General features: G+C 37.9%; 1 protein-coding gene across 1 annotated transcript in view; it reads left to right on the forward strand.

Moving 5' to 3' along the window:
* Nucleotides 1-20,890, forward strand: part of LOC105705635 (zinc finger protein 736-like) — a 63,134-nt gene extending 42,244 nt beyond the window's left edge. The window contains exon 8 of the mRNA XM_064378925.1: nucleotides 9,479-20,890. Coding sequence (XP_064234995.1) covers nucleotides 9,479-10,593 — 1,115 coding nt within the window. The 3' untranslated portion in view covers nucleotides 10,594-20,890. The remainder of the gene's footprint in view (nucleotides 1-9,478) is intronic.
* The last annotated feature ends 1,077 nt before the right edge of the window (nucleotides 20,891-21,967 follow it).

The following is a 21,967-nucleotide window of genomic DNA, read 5'->3' on the forward strand; positions in this document are numbered from 1 at the left end:
GAATTTGTATCCTGAGACTTTGTTGAAGTTGCTTATCAGTTTCAGGAGATTTTGGGCTGAGACGATGGGGTCTTCTAGATATACAATCATGTCGTCTGCAAATAGAGATAATTTGACTTCCTCCTTTCCTAATTGAATACCCTTTATTTCTTTTTCTTGCCTGATTGCTCTGGCTAGAACTTCCAGTAGTATATTGAATAGGAGTGGTGAGAGAGGGCATCCTTGTCTAGTGCCAGATTTCAAAGGGAATGCTTCCAGTTTTTGCCCATTCGGTATGACATTGGCTGTCGGTTTGTCGTAAATAGCTTTTATTATTTTGAGATACGTTCTGTCAATACCTAGTTTATTGAGGGTTTTTAGCATAAAGGGCTGTTGAATTTTGTCAAAGGCCTTCTCTGCATTAATTGAGTTAATCATGTGGTTTTTGTCTCTGGTTCTGTTTATGTGGTGAATTACATTTATGGACTTGCATATGTTGAACCAGCCTTGCATCCCCGGGATGAATCCTACTTGATCATGGTGGATAAGCTTTTTGATGTGCTGTTGCAATCGGCTTGCCAGTATTTTGTTGAAGATTTTTGCATCAATGTTCATCATGGATATTGGCCTGTAGTTTTCTTTTCTTGTTGAGTCTCTGTTGGGTTTTGGTATCAGGATGATGTTGGTCTCAAAAATTATTTGGGAAGGATTATTTGGAATAGTTTCAGAAGGAATGGTACCAGCTCCTCTTTGTATGTCTGGTAGAATTCGGCTGTGAACCCATCTGGACCTGAGCTTTTTTTGGGTGGTAGGCTCTTAATTGCTGCTTTGACTTCAGACTTGTTATTGGTCTATTCAGGGTATCAAGTGTCCAGCAATTTATCCATTTCCAGGTTTCCTAGTTCATGTTCGTAGAGTTGTTTGTAATAATCTCTGATGATGGTTTGAATTTCTATGGAATCTGTGGTGATATCCCCTTTCTCATTTTTTATTGCATCTATTTGGTTATTCTCTCTTTTCTTTTTTATTAATCTGGCTAGTGGTCTATTTTGTTGATCTTTTCAAAAAACCAGCTTCTGGATTTATTGATTTTTTTAAGGGTTTTTTGTGTCTCTGTCTCCTTCAGTTCTGCTCTGATCTTAGTTATTTCTTGTCTTCTGCTAGGTTTTGAGTTTTTTTATCTTGCTCCTTTAGCTCTTTCAATTTTGACGATAGGGTGTCAATTTTAGATCTCTCCTTGCTTCTCACGTGGGCACTTATTGCTATATATTTTCCTCTACAGACTGCTTTAAATGTGTCCCAGAGATTCTGGTATGTTGTCTCTTCATTCTCATTGGTTTCGAAGAACATCTTTATTTCTGCCTTCATTTCATTGTTTATCCAGTCAACATTTAAGAGAAAGTTGTTCAGTTTCCATGAAGCTGTGCGGTTCTGAGTTAGTTTGTGAATTCTGAGTTCTAACTTGATTGCACTGTGGTCTGAGAGTCTGTTTGTTATGATTTCCATTCTTTTGCATTTCCTGAGGAGTGATTTACTTCCAATTATGTGGTCAATTTTAGAGTAGGTGTGATGTGGTGCTGAGAAGAATGTATATTCTGTGGATTTGGGGTGGAGAGTTCTGTAAATGTCTATTCGGTTTGCTTGTTCCAGGTCTGAGTTCAAGTCCTGGATATCCTTGCTAATTTCCTGTCTGGTTGATCTGTCTAATATTGACAATGGGATGTTAAAGTCTCCCACTATTATTGTGTGGGAGTCTAATTATCTTTGTAAGTCATTAAGAACTTGCCTTATGTATCTGGGTGCTCCTGTATTGGGTGCGAATATATTTAGGATTGTTAGCTCTTCTTGTTGCATTGATCCTTTTACCATTATGTAATGTCCTTCTTTGTCTCTTTTGATCTTTGTTGCTTTAAAGACTATTTTGTCAGAGACGAGAATTGCAACTCCTGCTTTGTTTTGCCCTCCATTTGCTTGGTAAATCTTCCTCTATCCCTTTATTTTGAGCCTTTGTGTATCCTTGCATGTGAGATAGGTTTCCTGGATACAGCACAACGATGGGTTTTAGCTCTTTATCCAATTTGCCAGTCTGTGTCTTTTGATTGGGGCATTTAGTCCATTTACATTTAGGGTTAATATTGTTATGTGTGAATTTGATACTGCCATTTTGATGCTAGCTGGCTGTTTTGCCCATTAGTTGATGCAGATTCTTCATTGTGTTGATGCTCTTTACCATTTGGTATGTTTTTGGAGTGGCTGGTACTGATTGTTCCTTTCTATGTGTAGTGCCTCTTTGAGGAGCTCTTGTAAAACGGTCCTGGTAGTGATGAAATCTCTGAGTACTTGTTTGTTCGCAAAGGATTTTATTTTTCCTTCACTTACGAAGCTTAGTTTGGCTGGATATGAAATTCTGGGTTGAAAGTTCTTTTCTTTAAGAATGTTGAATATTGGCCCCCACTCTCTTCTGGCTTGTAGGGTTTCTGCTGAGAGATCTGCTGTGAGTCTGATGGGCTTCCCTTTGTGGGTAACCCGACCTTTCTCTCTGACTTCCCGTAGCAGTTTCTCCTTCATTTCAACTCTGGTAAATCTGACGATTATGTGCCTTGGGGTTGCTCTTCTTTAGGAATATCTTTGTGATGTTCTCTGTATTTCCTGGACTTGAATATTGGCCTGCCTTGCTAGGTTGGGGAAGTTTTCCTGTATAATATCCTGAAGAGTATTTTCAGCTTGGATTTGTTCTCTTCGTCACATTCAGGTACACCTATCAAACATAGATTACGTCTTTTCACATAGTCTCGTATTTCTTGGAGACTTTGTTCGTTCCTTTTTACCCTTTTTTCTCTAATCTTGCCTTCTTGTTTTATTTCATTGAGTTGATCTTCGACCTCTGATATCCTTTCTTCTGCTTGGTCAATTCAGCTGTTGAAACTTGTGCATGCTTTGTGAAGTTCCCGTTTTGTGTTTTTCAGCTCCATCAATTCACTTATATTCCCCTCTAGGCTGTCCATTCTTGTTAGCATTGCATTGAATCTTTTTTCAAGGTTCTTAGTTTCTTTGCATTGGGTTCAAACATGTTCTTTTAGCTCAAAGAAGTTTTTTATTACCCACCTTCTGAAGCCTGATTCTGTCATTTTATCACATTCATTCTCCATCCAGCCTTGTTCCCTTGCTGGTGAGGAGTCGTGATCCCTTGTAGGGGGAGAGGCGTTCTGGTTTCGGATGTTTTCATCCTTTTTGCGCTGGTTTCTTCCCATCTTTGTGGATTTATCCACCTGTTGTCTTTGTAGTTGCTGACTTTCAGATTAGGTCTCTGATTGGACGTCCAATTTGTTGATGATGAAGTTATTTCTGTTTCTTAGTTTTCCTTCTAACAGTCTGGCCCCTCTGCTGTAGGACTGCTGAGGTCCACTCCAGGCCCTGCTTGCCTGGGGATCACCTGCAGCAGCTGCAGAACAGTAAGGGTTGCTACAAGTTTCATCTTCTGCTATCTTTGTCCCAGAAGGATACCCGCCAGATGTCAGTCTGATCTCTCCTTTATGAGGTGACTCTGGATATACGGGGGTCAGGGAGCTACTTGAGGAGACCGTCTGTCCTTTATAGGAGCTCGAATGCTTAGCTGTGAGCTCTGTTGTTCATGTAGAGCTGCTGGGCAGGTACATTTAAGTCTGCTACAGCAGAACTCATAACCCCCTTTTTTTCCCCAGGTGTTCTGTCCCGGGGAGTTAGGGCTTTATTTATGAGTTTCCTCTGTGCTGCTGCCTCTTTTTTTTTTTTTTTTTTTTTTCAGGGCTACCCTGCCCAGCAAGGAGGCAGCCTAGTCACTGTCTGCCTGCAGAGGCTTTGCTGAGCTGCTGTGGGCTCCGCCTAGCTGCCTTGTGAACTTCCCTGCAGTCCTATTTATATGGATGTAGTTAGAACTGCCTCAGCAATGGTGGCCCACCTCTGTAATGGCAGACTCTCTTTGTAATGGCGGACTCTCTCTGTAATGGCAGGTTGCCTCGGCAATGGCAGGCTGCCTCAGCAATGGTGGACTACCTCCGTAGTGGTGGAGTGCCTTGTTAATGGCAGACACTTCTCCCCCACATAGTTGGACCATCCTGTGTTCAGCTGTTCTTGCTGTGAAACTGTCAACCCAGAGCGTTTCCAATTGCTGTTTTTTGTTTGTTTTTTGGTTTTTTTGTGTGTGTGTGGGCGGGATCTGCCAAGCCTGATCACCTGGCTCCCTGCCTCAGAGCATTTTTGTTGTTGTTGTTGAATGGTTGACTCTCTCCCAGGTGTTCCAGTCACCTGTTGAAAAGGCACCGGGGTCTGTGTGATTTCCCATTTGTTAACCCACTGTGCCGGCTGAAACAGCGTTGCTGAGATTCGTGGTGCTTTTTTGCCCGGGAATCTCCTGGCCTGGCTCTCTGTTTCTGTCCCCTTTTTTAATCAGCTGAATGGGCAACTGTGCCTTCCTGGAGCTTCTCTTGCCAGCTAAAACAGCACCCAGACTAGAGTATTTTGTACGGAGAACCGCTGCGCCGGGGCACTGGCAAAACAGCCGCGCCAGCCAAATCAGCCGCGCTGGAGACCCGTGGGGTTATTCTGCCTGGGAGTCTCCTGGTCTGTGGGCAATAAAAATCCATCTGGAAATGCGGCATCCACTCACCCTCTGCGCTTTCGCTGGGAGGTGCAATCCTGAGCTGCTCCTAATCATCCATCTTGGATCTTTTGTCATGTTAGTGTTTTATACCATATTGTTTAATATTTATGTTGTTCATATTATTTAGAAATGTACTAGTTTGCTTTGCTTCTAAAGGTTGCATTATAACCTTTACATTTTGTGTAAAAATAGCAGCAAAATAATATTGATATAATATAGAAGATAATTCAGTACTATTTAACTGCTTGTTTCTTCCAATTTTCTTATAAAAGTATATGAATGATATTAATGCATTTTCTATGAAATGGTATTGCTTTAATTGTACACTAATGATTCAAAATTCATGAGCTTCAATAGCAAAGACATGGAATCAACATAGGTGCCCAATGGTGTGGATTGGATAAAGAAAATGTGGTATCTGTACACATAGATACCACATATCTATGAAATACTACATAGCCATAAAAACAGGACAAAATTTTTCTTTGTAGCAATGTTGATGCAGCTGGAGGCCATTATCTTAAGTAAATTAATGCAGAAACAGAAAACGAAATTATGCATATTCTTACTTAGAAGTGAGAGCTAAATACTGGGCATACATATATATAAAGAAGAAAACAATAGACACTAGGGACCACTAGAGGAGGAAGGAAGAGAAGGAAACAAGGACCAAAAAGCAAACTATTGGATACTGTGCTCACTACCTGAGTAGTAGTAGCACCCCAAAGCTTAGAAGTACATAATATAGCCATGTAGCAAACCTACACATGTAGCCTCTGAACCTAAAGTAAAGTTGAAATAAGAAAAGCCACCAAAATATGTGCTCTTTATGAATGTGTAATCATAATTGAAAGCTGTAGCTATCTAGAATAATAATTTTTTAGTAGTGCATTATGCTTAGCAATTTTTTTGTTAATTTTTTTTGTTAGTTTTTTTTGTTAGATTCTGCCAATTTTACATTCCTGTGTCTCATTTTAGAGCAGGCTATGTCACATTAATTAATTGTGTTTCCATTTTTATTTCTGTATTAAATTTTACATGCCAGTATTTAGCTCTGTACAAATTAAGACTGCTTGGACAGAAGTCAGATATGAATCAGCCGTATGTCTATTGCCAGTATAATTATTTTTGTGTTTGTTTGCCTGTATAAATATTGCCGCATTTTATGACTTATATACTTGCTTTTTTTTGGTTGGTGGTCAATGGTGGTTTTATTTTTAATTGTAAAAAGTACATAACAAAATTTATAATCTTGAATATTTTTTATAATTTTGTTATGTTAAATATATTGTTAGCCACATATCACTAGAACATTTTTATTTGTGTTAAAGAAATATGCAATACACGTGAATCCACTATTTATTTTTCCCATTGACTGGCCCTTTACAAATGTCATTCTATTTTCTCTTTTTAAGGGAGTAACTACTTTAGATATTTTGTGTAAGTATATTCCTACAGTATTTTTGTGTGTGTGACCGGCTTATTAAATTTAACATAATGTCTTCAAAATTTGTCTTTATGGTAGATAATAGAAAATTTCTTGCTTTATAAAAGCTGAATAATATTTTGTAGTCTTTATATTTCAAATTATATTTATGCATTTATTTGGTGCAAGGAGTTTAAATTGCTTTCACCTATTGACTTTTGTGGATAATGCATCAATAAATTGTGTGCAAGTAACTCGTTTGACCATTTATGCAAGAGTTTTTAATCTGTGCTTCATTCCATTTCATGCCTTTGGTGTTCTGCCTTTATACCAGTACTAACGTGCTTTGTTTATTGTAGCTTTGTTTGGTGTCTGGAAATTATTAAGCATAATGCCTCTGATATTTTTCTTTTCTTATCTTTTCTTTTTTTTTGTTTTTTTAAGATGGTCAAGTTTTTCATGGTCCCTTGAAATTTCATATAATTTTGTGGTGTTTTTTTTTTCTATTTTCAGAAAAATAAAATTGGGAATTAAAAAGGGTTATGTTTAATATGTGGGTCACTTTGGGCAATATGGAAATCTTCACAATATCATGTCTTCCAACCCTTGAACAAGAGCATACTCAAGAATGTGGTTTTTAATTTTCATAGTTTGTAAATTTTTAAATTTTCCTTCTGTTCCTGATTTGTAGTTTCATTCCATTCGGGTTATAAAAATAGTCTAAAATTTTAATTTTAAATATTTGTTAAGACTTGTTTTGTGGTGTCATAGATGGTCTATCTAGAAAATATTTCATGAGCTATTAAAAAGTATGTGTATTCTGCTTTCTGAATACATTTGTTAAATGTAATTACTTTATAGTGCATTCAAGATTTTGTTCCCTTATTTTTTTTTCTTGCTTAATTATTCATTATTGAAAGTGGATTATTGAAGTATCCTACCATTATTATATTGGTGCCTATTTGTTGCTCCAGCTGTGTCAATGTTTGCTTTATGTGTTTGGGAAAACTAGTGTCAGATATATTTATAGGTTCTCAATGAATGAACCCTCCTATAATTTAATATCCTACTTTGTCTATTGTGAATTTTGATGTAAATTTTATGAAATATGACAGGTTTTGATTTAATAGAATTGTTGTCTCCCATCTCATTTGGTTAACACTTATATGGAATGTTTTTTCTATCCTGCCATTTTCAGTCCATTTTTTAAATCGTATCTGAAGTGAGTCTCTTGGAGACATGGTATAGTTAGATCTTGTTTTTTTAAAAAAAAATTTTTAAAAATCCTTTTATTCAATATATGTCTTTTGATTAGTAAGCTTAGTACATCAATATTTAAATTCTTTTCAGAAAAAACTTACTATTACCATTCTGTTGTTTTATTTTGCAGTTTTAGATATTTTGTCTCTCTTTCTTTCTTTGTGTGATAACTAGTTGATAGTGGCATGCCTTGGCTTCAACTTAACTTTTTGTTTGTCTTCATAGGTATTTTATATGTGGTAAAGATAGGGATTACAGAAAATATCTTAAAGTTATCATTGATTTTAAACTGGTAATAACTTACTGTTTGTTGCACACAAAAATTTATACTCATTATATCTGCTTTCAACTTTGTTATCAATGTCACTAATATACTGTATTGCATATACATTAACAAATTTTTAAAATTATTTTTATGCTTTTATCTTTCTAATTTTTCTTCTGTTTAACAAATCAAGGACTAGCTCAAACATATCTTTTAAATTTTAGAGTATAATTCAAAGTGTTTTTTGAACTTTGATAATACTACTACACATTTTTATAGTTGTGTATGTACATATCTTTTCCAGAGAGTTATGTGTTTTTACATGATTTGGTGTTCTTCTTTAGTATATCTTATTTTCAATGAGAGAGACTTCCTTATGCATTTCTTGTAGATTAGTTCTGCTCATGCACTTATCTACATTTTGATTATCTTGGAGAGTCTATTCTTCATTTTAAGGAATACTTTTGCTGGACATAGTATTCTTGTTTGGAATTTTAGTTTGTATATTATATTATCCAGCTTTGTTCTTGCCTGAAAAATTTGTTTATACATCTACTGGTAATCATGCAGGAGCATGATATGAATGACACCTTCCTCTTCTCTTCCTGCATTCTATATTCTCTTCTTGTCTTTGACTTTCAATACTGTGTTATATTGTATCTTTTTAGGGATCTTTTTGTGTTAATCTTAGTTGAAATTTGCTGAGCTTCTTGCTTTTGTTATATATATATATTTTAAATGTTGGAGTGCATGTCAGTCTTATTTTGTACTTCTGCTTCACAATTTTTATTTTTGTGTTTCTTATTTTTTTGTTAATAGTTTTATTTTTGTTATTTCGTTTTGTTTTCTGTGTTCCCATTTCACTCACTGAACATCATTGAAATGACAATTTTAAATTTTTAAGGTTTTTTTTTATTTAAAAAATAGAGAAACTACAGGTATTAAAAATGTAAAAAAGCCTTAAACAGGTCCTCAATTTTTTTTTTTTTAATATATCAGAACAAATATCATATAAGCGGAATCACTATTGAAGGATATACCTATTCACCTGAATTCACATTGTTTCAGGTGATATTTAAATCTTTATTTTCCTCGGATTGATTTCTGGATACTCACTTTATTCCTTTGATTTAGCCATATAGTTCTGATGTTTTGTTTATGTTGTAATCTTTGGTTGTGATAAGCCACATGTCAAAATATTTATGACTTGGCTTTGGTCTTGGGTAATATGGCACCAATTTTTTAGGCTAGAGATTTTCGGAGTCTCTCAGACCTGTTCTATGGATGTGTCTTCTCTGGGCTTTTGCGTTTGTTGTTCAGTTAAAGAAGATTCCCACGTTTCTTATTGAGAGCCTATAATCACTTTCTATGCTCATTGTCTGTATATGGTACTGGAGTCTTTTTTCTCTTGTAACACTCATTTACCTCAGTTGACCCAACCTGTCATTCAGAGTATACCACCATTCCTTTCAGCACTGTCATGGAACCTAGAAATTAGTCTTTGGCAAGGCCACAGAAAGCCAAAAGCATGGACACATGTGGCATTATTTTCTTTATTTTTGGAAGGAGAAACCAGGAGTTGGGAGTTATATTGGGGATGAAGAATGGGTGTGGTGGGTAAATATAAAATACTTTTCTTCCACTTCGGTATTGTTCTTGGCATTTTGCTTACTTGCAGTGCTGCAAATACTCAACTGCTTTTCATATTTCTCAAAAAGGCATTTTGGTTAGTATATTTTTGTTAAGTTTGTATGTCTATAAGGAAATCAAAGTGTGTGGTATTTTATTGCCTCACTGTGTCAATGTGCTTAGGATAATTTTATGTTTGTAAAGTGTATTCATCTTAGTCAAATAAATGAGATAATTTGTTACTGTTTTCTTAGCTGGACCCTTGTTTTTTTCCCTGCAGAGATATTGCCAAAGCAGAACATAAAAGATTCATCTAAAAATGTAATACCAAGAAAATATGAAAGCTGTGACCTTGATAATTTATGCTTAAAGAAAGTCTGGCAAGATGTGAATAATTGCAAGGGGCAGACAAGTAGTTATAATTACCTTCAGCAATATTTGTCACCCATCCGTAGCAAAACATGCCAATGCAATAAATGTGGCAAAGCTTCTCAGTGGTGCTCAATTCTTACTGAAGATAAGAAAATTTGTAGCAGAGAGAAACCCTACAGTTGTGAAAAATGTGGCAAAGCCTGTAGGTCATTCTCATGCCTTATTAGACATAAGAGAGCTCATACTAGAGGGAAACCCTACAAATGTGAAGAATGTGGCAGAGCCTTTAAACGCTTCTCAGACCTTACTAAACATCAGAGAATTCATACTGGAGAGAAACCCTACAAATGTGAACAATGTGGCAAAGCCTTTACTCGCTCCTCAACCCTTGCTAAACATAACATAATTCATACTGGAGAGAAACTCTACAGATGTGAAGAATGTGGCAGAGCATTTACCCACTCTTCGACTCTTACTAGACACAAGAGAATTCATACTGGAGAGAAACCCCACAAATGTGAAGAATGTGGCAAAGCCTTTACCTACTCCCCAAACCTTATTAAACACAAGAAAACTCATACTGGAGAGAAACCCTACTATTGTGAAGAATGTGGCAGAGCCTTTAAAAGCTTCTCAGACCTTACTAAACATAAGATAATGCATACTTTAGAGAGACCATACAAATGTGAAGAATGTGGCAAAGTCTGTAGGTGGTTCTCAGAGCTTACAAAACATAAGAGAATTCATGCTGGAGAGAAACCCTATAAATGTGAAGACTGTGGCAAAGGCTATATGTATCCCTCAGACCTTTCTCAACATAAGAGAATTCATACTGGAGAGAAACCCTACAAATGTGATGACTGTGGCAAAACTTATAGGTGGTCCTCAGGTCTTACTAAACATAAGAGAACTCATGCTGGAGCAAACTATACACATGTGAAGAATGTGGCACAGTCTTTTCCTGCTTCTCAACCCTTTTTAAGCACAGGAGAATACATACTGGAAGGCGACCTTAAAATGTGAGGAATGTGGCAAAGCCTTTAAGTGTTTCTCAGCCCTTACTAAACATAAGAGAATGAATAATGAAGAGAAACTACAGGTATTAAAAATGTAAAAAAGCCTTAAACAGGTCCTCAATTTTTTTTTTTTTAATATATCAGAACAAATATCATATAAGCGGAATCACTATTGAAGGATATTTAACAAAAGACTTAAGAGTATACAATAATTCTTTTATTATTTATGAACCTTACAAATAAAAAGAGAGGTACAGTACTTCTACTTACATTACAGATTTTATTATACACAGAAAAATTTAAGCAAGAGGAAAACCTTATAAGAGTTCTACAAACTTTGCTAATTTTTAAAAATAATAATAGCTCCCAGATTTATTGATTTTTTAAAATAGCTTTTTATTTCTCAGTCTTTTTCAGTTCAGCTCTAAATTTTGTTATTTATTGTATTCTACCAGCTTTCAGATTTTATTTGCTCTTCTCTATTTCTTTTACTTGTAATGTTAGACTGTTAACATTACAAGTTAATCTTTGTTTATGTGTGAGCGTTTAGCACTATAAATTATTGTCTTAACACTGCCTTAGCTGTTTCCTAAAGATTTTAGTATGTTGTAATATATCTTTGTTATCATTAATTTTAAAAACTTCTTTCTTTCTGACTTAGAAGGAGTGTTCAGTTTACATGTAATTGTATGTTTCTGAGTGAATTTTCTTAGTCTCGATTTCTAGTATGATTGTCCTGTGGTCTGAGATGGCTAGGAAGTCAGTTATTTTGCATTTGTTGAGGAGGTTTTTATTACTGATTATGTGATTGATGTTATAGTATGTGTCATGTGGTGATAAAAAGAATGTATATTTGTTCGTTTTTGGTTAGAGTGTTCTGTAGATATCTATCAAGTCCATTTGACCCAGTGCTGAATTTAAATTGTTAATATCTTTGTTAATTTTGAGTCTCAATGATCTATCTAATATTGTCAATAAAGTATTAAAGTCCCTCACACTCTTATGTAAAAGTCTATCTCTAAGAACTTGCTTTATTGATCTGGATGCTTTTGTGTTAGGTGTATATTTATTTAGCATTGTTGGCCCTTTGCTATTATGTAATGCCTTTCTTTATCTTATAATCTTAGTTGATCTAAAATCTGTTTTGCCAAAAACAAGGATGGAAACTCTTTTTTCTGTCTTTTTATTTGCTTGGTAGTTTTTTCTCCATTTTTATTTTGAGCCTGTGTGACATAAGTGTCTTGAAGACAATATACCAGTGGGTCTTGATCCTTTATGCAGCTTGCCGCTTTGTCTTTAATTTGGGGCATTTAACTCATTTACATTAAAGTTAGTGTTAATATGTGTGTATTTGATTCTGCCATCATTATTTTAGTTATTTTGCAGACTTGTTTATTGTGTAAAACAAATGGTTTTGTTTTGTGGTTGCTTTATAGTGTCACTGGTTTATGTACTTTACTGTGTTTTGCCTCTCTTTCCTATTCAGTGCTGTCTTCAGCACTTCTTGTAAGGCAGGCATGGTGGTAACAAATTTCCTCAGTATTATCTGAATAGGATCTTATCTCTTACTTCTGAAGCTTAATTTCGTCAGATACAAAATTTTTGGTTAGAACTTTTTTTAAAATATGTTGAATATTGGCCTCTAACCTCTTTTGGTTTTTTGGGTTTCTGCTGAAAGGTTCATTGTTAGTCTGATGAGCTACCCTTTGTAGGTTACCTGGCCTTTTTGTTTAGCTGCCTTTAACCCATTTTCTTTCATTTCAGCCTTGGAGAATCTCATGTTTATCTGTCTTGGGGATGACATTCTTGAGTAGTATCCAACTGGAGTTTTCTTTATTTCCCAAATTTGAATGTCAGCCTCTAGCTAGCTTGGGGATGTGATCTTTGTTGATGTCCTAAAACATGTCTTTGAGGTTGTTTTCAGTCTCATCATGTCTTTCAGGCACACCATTCAGCTATAGATTGGCTCTTTTTAGATGATCTCACATTTCGTGGAGGTTTTACTTATTCCTCTTGATTTTTTGTTTTCACTCTTCTTGCCTGCTTTATTTTAAAAAGCCAGTCATCAAGCTCTGGGATTATCTCCTCTGCTTGGCATATTCTGCTACTAATGCGTGATTGCTTTATGGAATTTTTGTAGTATGATGTTTAGCTCTATCAAGCTGTTTATGTTCTTCTCTATATGGATTTTTTTTTCTGTCAATTCTTAGTGTTTTATCATAATTTTTAACTTCCTTGCTTTGGGTTACAGCTTAACTCTTGTAGTTCAGTGAACTTATTTCCTATCCTTATTCTGAATTCTACTTCTGTTACTTTAGCTATCTCTGCCTTAGTCCAGTTCTAAAACTTTGCTGACAGGTGATTTGGTCATTTGGTAGAAAGAAGCCACTCTGCTTTTTGAGTTGTCATCATTGTTGCACTGATTCTGTCTCATGTTTGCAGGCTTATCTACATTTAAGCTGTGAGGTTGTTGAACTTTGGATGGAATTTTTTTTTCTTTTACTTGGTGGCCTTAAGGGTTTAATTGAGGTATAAGGCAAATTCAGCAGATATGGTTTATTCCTGGGAAATTTTAAGGGGCCAGTGCTCAATTCACAACTTCTAGGCTGCATGCTCTAACTCTAGGACACTTGTATTAAGCCCTGAGTTAGTTCTCTGGTTTCTTGAGGTTTGAAGTCCACTGTGCTTGGGGGACTGAGATGATGCAGCTGCAGCAGAGTGCCAGTGGATGTGGGGTTTCGGCCTGTCTGTGGACATTCATCTCATTGTTAGAGCCAGAACATCTGGGTGGGAGTTGGGGGCCCCTGCTGGAGACTCTGGGTGCTGTTGTACTAGTGGTAGTGGCTTGAGACAGGGTTTTGGCCAGCACAAGTTTGATGCCTTCTCTATGTCTTGCAAGCTCTGTGTGTGGAAGCATCCTCCCTGTTCTCTGCACAGTGTCAGCACAGAGCCAGCCAAGGCTCCATTTGCAATTGCAGTTGCTTGGGGTTGGGAGTCATACTGCATTCCCATGGGCTGGTGAGCAAGTAAAGCAAAACATGCCCATGGAGACATGTGCCATCAGAGTGATGTGGGGAGTTGCTTGCCATGGACTTGGGGGAAGCTTCAGTAGAGGGGGAAACATGCATGCTGGTGCACAGCCATAGGGGTTGCTTTGCTGGAGCTGTTCATTAGTCAGGCAAGGTCCACCAGTGCAGAATGTATGGTATGGGTCTTTAGGGCTATTGAAACTGCCCTGTAAGCAGGTGTGACCAAGCTGTGCCTGGGGAGAAGCTATCATTCCAAGAAGTGCTCAGCTTGGACTGCCCTCTTCTGATGTGCAAGACCATCCTTCAGAGGTCAGGTCCAACAGTTTTTCTATGGCTAAAGTCTGTTACAGAAATAAGTTGAGCTTAAAGGGATGGCCATCTCTGGCTATGGTCCTCTACAGATACTCTCACACCAAATCCTCTGCTCCACATCACGTGACTTTCTTCCCCACCACTTTCTTGTCTTCTGGGAGTTACACCTGAGAGAGCTGTAGCTCAATAATCACTTACTGAAGTAAGTCCAGGATAAATGGCCTGTGTTTTAGGCCAAACAAGGGGTTGTTTCTGTCTGGTGATGAGCAGTGAAGTGTGAGTGGGACCCATTGGAGATAGACTGGCCTTTGGGCTCACTGCGTGCAGCTTGTTGGAAGTGTGGATAAGACACTTTGAGTTTTGGCTTTTTCACTAGTTGGAGGGTAACAAGGACAGTTCCAATATAGAGGCAGTGGCAGAGAGGCTTTTATTAGTTGCCCCTGGAGGCTCTTTCTAGGGAATTGCTAAGTTGCTAATAGCTCAGTAGCACTTGCGTTTGTTGGCTAGAGGCCCAGGCCTGGAGGACCTACCTAGTGAAAATATATGAGATACATGTGGGGTTATTATAATAATCTGGCTACTTTCCCATAGGACTATTGCAATTTGCTGGGTGTCCACTGTTGTTTCTAGTCATTTCACATTTTCCAGTACCTGAAGATATCACCAGTGAAGGCTGTAAAACAGAAAAAATAGTAACCTGCCCCTTTCTTTGGAAACTCTATCCTAGAAATGTATAGAACAATTGCCAGTCCAAAAGCACTGGCAATTGTAAAAGGTAACCTTGTAAAAGGTAACTGGAGGCTGCTAATGGGAGGTCTCACCCAGTGAGGAGAAGCAAGATTTGGCACCCCCTTAAAAAAACAGTCTGGTCACATTTTGTAGGGCAGCTTTGTCATGTTAGAGTACCACTTCCACCTCTGATTGACTTGGAATCTCCCTAGCCAGAGGCTAGAACAGCCTGGTCACCCAAACAGCAAAGAGGGTAACTTATCTACCATCCAGGAGCTTGTTCCAGGGAGTTTTTAAAACTCCTTCAGCTGGAGAACACCAGTGGTTATTTCTGAAGATCCTAGTTGAGACATACACTGTCCAGTGAGGAGGAATGAGACTAAAAACCTTTACCAGTCTGACCGTGTTTTTGTAGAGCAGCTGTGCTGTCATGAGGGATCCTTTCCACCCCCACTCAGCTCATCAAAGCCTAAAAGCTGGAATGGCTAAGTTGCCACAGCAGCAAAGGCAGCGGCCCACTCCTCCGCCTTGGAGCTGCATCTCTGAGAGGTGCAGTGCTGCTAACAGTGACTGCCTGGAATTTTAAGCCAGTGTGTTGGGGACCGGCATGATGGCACGTCTGCTGGTGGTCTCTCGACCTGCAAGAGGGTCCAAGTACCTGGAAGAGAGAGTGTGCAGATGAAAAGAGTGACAGATAGCTGGGTTCTGGAGGACTGACGAGGCAATGCCCCAGTCAGCAGTTTATTTTGTGCACAGGGTCTCATTATATACTTTTCAGCCCGCAATGGCTGACGTCAAATCATTACAACAAAGGGGAACAGAATATTGCAAGCCTGAGGATCAAGATAAAACTACTACCTAAAGATTGATCCAAAAAATCATAAACATGATATTTTCTACTTACAGGAATAAGATAACATTTTACAACTGTCAAAGCAAGCAATAAATCTTGAGGACAACAATTTCAAATGGCATGCGAATAATCATAAGCTTCAGTGAATACTTGGTGAACAAAGTGATAAAACTAGCCCAGTACAAAAACTTCAAGAAACACAATGTCTAATAAAACCACACAGCCTTCACACAGCCTTCATCCATCCGTAATATTAGGTCAGTGAACCAGAAATAGACTTTAGCAATATCAAACTCCTTTCAGTTCCTTCTTTCCCTCAGCTCGACTGTTTCCAGTGAGGAGAAACGTGTTTGGGCTCAAACTCCATTATGGCGGAGACACTTAGGGGTCTCAACGCTGGAGTGATCCTCACATTTCCCCCATTTTAGTTTTTAGCTCAAACATTTTGTGCTGCAAACGCTGGAGGGAGGAGAACACAAGGCGAAAGAGAAACAGCAGGAGAATGATAAGCAGAAGAGCACAACCAGCCACGGCCAGAATGGTGGAAAAAGATGGCAGGTGAAAACCATGGGTCCAGGAAAACAAAGTATTAACAATATTACGGGTGGCAGTATCATCCCGTGGAAGGTCCTGGCGGGAAAAATCAATGGCATGAATTTGTTGTTAAAGCCAGAATGTCCACTTTTGTCATTTATAGATATATTTCCAAATAGAATAGTATAAAGGGAGGCTACACAAGCCTGTTCATAAATGATTTGTAGGTCAAAATAGCTAACATGGCTATGAACATTACTGCCGGAGTTTTTGGGGTACTCTGTGAGTCTATAAGTTGGGTAGTTTCAGTGCAAAGATGTTTTATTTGGCCCATTGTAGGAACAGGAAGGCGCTCAGTGTTCTGTGTCACATGGCACTTCTTGTGGCGTCGGGGAACAGGAGAAGACAGGTACAGTCACCTCAGGTGAGGAATTAAGAACTCGGGGACTCTCCTTCGGTAGGGATCCATGTTTCACCATGCGCTCTGGGACCTACAACGGGCTTTCAGCAGATCTAGGAAAAACAAACATGCTTTCGTCCCCATATGAGGACGGGATTAGGACTATGCCATTTGTTAGTCAGTACATCCTTTCACCCAGCACCTCAGCTTGTTTTCTGGGACTAGGGTGCCAAAAACCGCTCAGCAGCAGAACGTCCTTCTGCATAAAAAGTCAAAAATTTTAAAACATAAAGAGCATGTCTGAGCCAAGTATGAGGAGTCTTATGCAGATTAGCTGCTGACTGCCCCTTTTTTTATCTTTTGTAAAGTTATTTTCAAAATTGTATGAGCGCTGGATATGAAATTGATAGCAAAAATGATTAAATCCTTTGCTGGTGTAAGCAGGAGTATTATGTTTTAAAAATTTTAGGGGAGCCTAGAATAGAAAAGACCAATAAGCAATGGGCTATAACATTTTTAACTGCTTTACCTATATGAGCAGAAGCCACTAAAAAATGAGAAAAAGTATCAATAGTTGTATATATTGAAATTTACCAAAAGGTATAAAATGAGTGACATTCATTTGATATACATGGCCACTCTGTAGTCCTCGAGGGTTAACTCCATAATGAAAAGGAAATGGGAAAAGGGAGTGATTGTTACAAAAGTTTACTTGATAAATATTTTAACAATCAAGGGAAAAACAACCTCTCCTACCAAAATTTTATCTTAACTTTGAAAACCACCTATGGGGGAAAAAACTATATAACCTTTCACAGTTCACAGTGCTCATACATGCCACATACCTTCTACAAGCTTAGGGTTTTCTCTCTGTCAATTCCCAACAAAATTCTTTACCACAACCTACAGCGCTCGTCCATGCCACACACCTTCTTCAAACTTACGTTTTTCTTTCTGTCAATTCCCAACAAAATTATTTACCACAGGCAAGCCACACACCTTTTACAAACTTGTGTTTTTCTTTCAACCTGCCTCTTCACTTTCTTTCACTTTCTCAGTTCTTTCCTGTCTTTCTATCTCTTTACCTTCTTTCACTTCCTCAATCCTTCCTGTCTTCCTACCTCTTTACCTTCTTTCACTTTCTCAATCCTTCCTGTCTTCCTACCTCTACCTTCTTTCACTTCCTCAATCCTTCCCATCTTCCTACCTCTTTACCTTCTTTCACTTTCTCAATCCTTCCTGTCTTCCTACCTCTTTACCTTCTTTCACTTTCTCAATCCTTCCTGTCTTCCTACCTCTACCTTCTTTCACTTCCTCAATCCTTCCCATCTTCCTACCTCTACCTTCTTTCACTTCCTCAATCCTTCCCATCTTCCTACCTCTTTCTTTAACTTTCTCAATCCTTCCTGTCTTCCTACCTCTTTACCTTCTTTCACTTCCTCAATCCTTCCTGTCTTCCTACCTCTTTACCTTCTTTCACTTTCTCAATTCTTTCCTGTATTTCTGCCTCTTTCCTGTTTCTCAGGTTCAGCTTCTGAGGTGGGGAGGCGAGAAAGGGTTCTCAGCCCAGGGAGCACTTGCTGGTGTTCTTTTTGTTGCAAGTTTTTAGGTCAGTACCGGGAGGCTTGTTGATTTTCTGCCTCCTCACTTGAGTAAGATGTCCTGGGCCAGGGAACTAAAAGCCTCATCCACATTCATACTTTGTGCCTGATTAAAAGCACAATCATCATAATCAGCTCTCCAAAGGAGATAATTCCCACGTGAGAGACAAGCTTTTGTGAGGCAGCCCCAATCATAAGGGGGCAGGGCTTCTCCAGTTAAATTTTCTAAACGGGAAAAATTATTTGTACATCCATAAGCTTAACAGCATTATCGCATAATTAAATAAAAGAATAAAGTAAAAAAAAAATGTTTTAAAGGCACACCCCTAGAGTTCATGCTTTTAAGCAGCCTTGAATGCTTCTGATGAGGCTACAAGTTTACAGTTTGCCAAGAGGTAACACTGCAGTGCTGAACAACAAGCTTGCAGAGTCCCTTATGTGGGACACTAAGGTGTAGGATGTTGTGTGACCAGGTTTGGGGAACAAAATCTACAGATTAAAAGGGGAAGGAATGTACTATTTACATCAGCAAATCCTTTCTTATTAGATCTTGTTAAGTTATGGGCACACTTCCAGTAGGATAATATTCCATGCCTATTTTATTTCTCTGTACTACAGGAAAGCACTGTTGATTAGCAGCTGCACAGGAGCAAAGTGAACGTAAATCCTGAAACTGTTTCAAAAACTCTGGAGGCAACGTAAGCGTCACAGGGCCAGGCTGCCAGGCAGGAGAAGCTTCAGAGGGAGCCTCTGCTTGAACTACCACCTCCTCCAGTGGCTTCTCATGTTCGGAGTAACTTATATGAGAACCACAATTACTCATTCTCTCATATACATTTTTCTCTATGATCTCCTCCTGCTCCGGAGGAACAGGAGGAAGCCCATGATTTATACAGGGAATACTTGCCTGCACTTGATAAGTAGGAGGCAAAAGTGGCAGCGGAGAAACTGGAAAAGCCGGCGCTGAAGGGGAGGGGGATGGACATACACAGCCCCTAAGCTTACTCCAAACGGTAGTTAACACAGCCATCTGAGGAAGGTTCTTATAAAGACAAAATTGATAAGTAAAGTAAATTATGTATTTCTCTGCACAATCTCCTCCTGTTCCGGAGGTATAGGAAGAAACTCAGGCCAAAATTCCACCTTCAGGGACCCAAGGACAGATTTCATAAACAGTGTGCACAAATTCCTCCACAGTTTTAAATTTTACATTATGACCATGAGACTTAATTATAGACTGTAAAAGCTGAATAAACATGTTATTTTCCTTAGACTCTAAATTCCCCATGTTTTACTCCAGATTGAACACTTGATTTAAAATCAAAACTTATATATGCAAGATTATAAATTGACCAGAACTCACTGCTGCAGCCTTACTCCAAATACCTTTGAGCGTCACTTTATCTCTTGTGTCCAGACCCCACGTAGTGGTTGCTAGATGTTGGGGACCGGCATGTTGGCACATCTGCTGATGGTCTCTTGACCTGCAAGAGGGTCCAAGTACCTAGAAGAGAGAGTGCGTGGAAGAAAAGAATGACAGATAGCTGGGGTCTGGAGGACTGACGAGGCAATGCCCCAGTCAGCAGTTTATTTCGTGCACTGGGTCTCATTTTATATACTTTTCAGCCTGCAATGGCTGATGTCAAATCATTACAACAAAGGGGAACAGAACATTGCAAGCCTGAGGATCAAGATAAAACTAGTACATAAAGATTGATCCAAAAAATCATAAAACAGATGACCTTTTCTACTTACAGGAATAAGATAACATTTTACAACTGTCAAAGCAAGCGATAAATCTTGAGGACAACAATTTCAAATGGCTTGCGAATAATCACAAGCTTCAGTGAATACTTGGTAAACAAAGTGATAAAACTAGCCCAGTACAAAAACTTCAAGAAACACAATGTCTAATAAAACCACACAACCTTCACACAGCCATAATATTGGGTCAGTGAACCAGAAATAGACTTTTGCAATATCAAACTCCTTTCAGTTCCTTCTTTCCCTCAGCTCGACTGTTTCCAGTGGGAAGAAACGTGTCTGGGCTCAAACTCCATTATGGCGGAGACACTTAGGGGGTCTCAACACTAGAGTGATCCCCACACCAGTGGGTCTTATCCTGTGGGGTGCTGTGAAAGTGGGGTTCACCCCTCTAGATTCCACCTCTTTCTTGTGGGTATGCACAGAGGTGTAACCTTCTGTTTTGCTGGAGTTGCAGCCGTGTTTTCTGGGAAACCCAGAAAGCCAGAGTATCTAAGGCCCATAGGTCTCTGCACAGGCCCAGGCCTCTGCTCTGCTGAGACTCCACATAGCTCTGTGTGTCAAACTGAAGGCCTTGGTAGACTTGGTTCATGCAGTATCTCCTGACCCAAGGGTTGCAGAGATCTGCAGAAGTTTGGGTTTCCACAGTGACTCATTCACTTGCTGCTTTATTGAGTGGGGAGGTGCTGTGTCTTCATTTCTTGGTATTTATACAAGATTTCATGGTCATTGGTTGCTACATCAGTGCTATGAGAAGTTTTTCTTTATTAGATGGACACATTTCCATACTTTTCCATGGAAGATTAAGAAAACTGAAATATAAGATGCGTGACAAAATTCTAAATGGGAAGGCCCTTAGTGGATGGTTTTCAACAGTGTCATAAGTGAAAGAATAGCAGTGTGGTAAGTGTTCAGAATAATATACTTCTGCATTATAATAAGAGAAACATTTTGAAGTTTAGAAGTAAATTGTTTTACCATTTGCATGTTAAGGTAATTAAAATACAGTGGATTTAACTATGCTTTTAAATGACAGTATGGGAACTTAATTCGTTTTAATAAAAATTGTTTTAATATGGTAAGCCTGTTTTACATTGAATGTGTATCTTGCCACTGATGTTAACATCCCATCTTGCCCAAGGTTGGGTAAGGTAACAGCATAACAATATACTATTGAGTGACATAATGGAATAACCTCCCTAGTGATTCTTTTTGTCAGTGGTCTTCAACTTCAAATACTTGGAGAGTATTGTTTCTACAGCTTACACTTTTTCTTTTAGTAACTACAGGTTGTTATGTTAGGAATAATAGGGATTATATGATTATGATGGAGCTATATATTTCTGAATGACAATTTACAAAATTTTAGTCTGTTAAACATGGGACTTCTGTGGTGTGCAAAACACAGACTTTTAGTTTTGATTTATGTGGATTTAAATATACAGACATATCACTGTAAAATAAACTTCAGGTTATAACAGATTAATGGAGAAAGCAATCATATTTGTGAATGGATGTATACCTACTATGAGAAGAAAAAAAAATAGTAGAATAAACCATAATTTTACAAGGATTGATAAGTTACCAGCAAACCAGAAACTTCAAAGATTTTGAAAGCAAAACAATTTTCTCTGCTTTATGATGAATTTATCTATCTCAAATATTATTACTTCTGGCTTAGAGTCTTCTTATGCAAATCTTCTGTTTTTTGTTTGTTTGCCTGTTACTCTAGACCTACTATATAATTTTCTTTTTGTTAAATTTCAGGAAGTATTTTCAATATAATCCCTTCAGGGATTATAAAAGTGACTTATAAAATTTAATGGTATTCACAACATAATTTTAAGATGTAATTTCACAGTGAGTGTATTGCATTCTATTTAGTGAGTACATTTTATTTTTTCAATTAGATAATGCTATTTAATACAATTTTTGTTTAGATATGAATCATTTTACTTTTTAGAATTGTCATAGTTGAGTTCATTGAATTTATTGGGCCAACTTATTTCACAGTTCGAGGCTCATGAAGTCTATTTGGCATACATGTGAAGTGAACAAACACCGAACAATGCTAGCTGTCTAATAGAAGCTGTATAATTAGTTATAAATATTCTTATTGAAATCCTGTGGCCTCTGGTGAATAATTGAAAATATCTATA

This window comes from Aotus nancymaae, unplaced genomic scaffold (genome assembly GCF_030222135.1).
Source record: "Aotus nancymaae isolate 86718 unplaced genomic scaffold, 86718_ANA_hifiasm-v0.15.2.pri h1tg000019l, whole genome shotgun sequence".
NCBI classification, from domain to species: Eukaryota; Metazoa; Chordata; class Mammalia; order Primates; family Aotidae; genus Aotus; species Aotus nancymaae.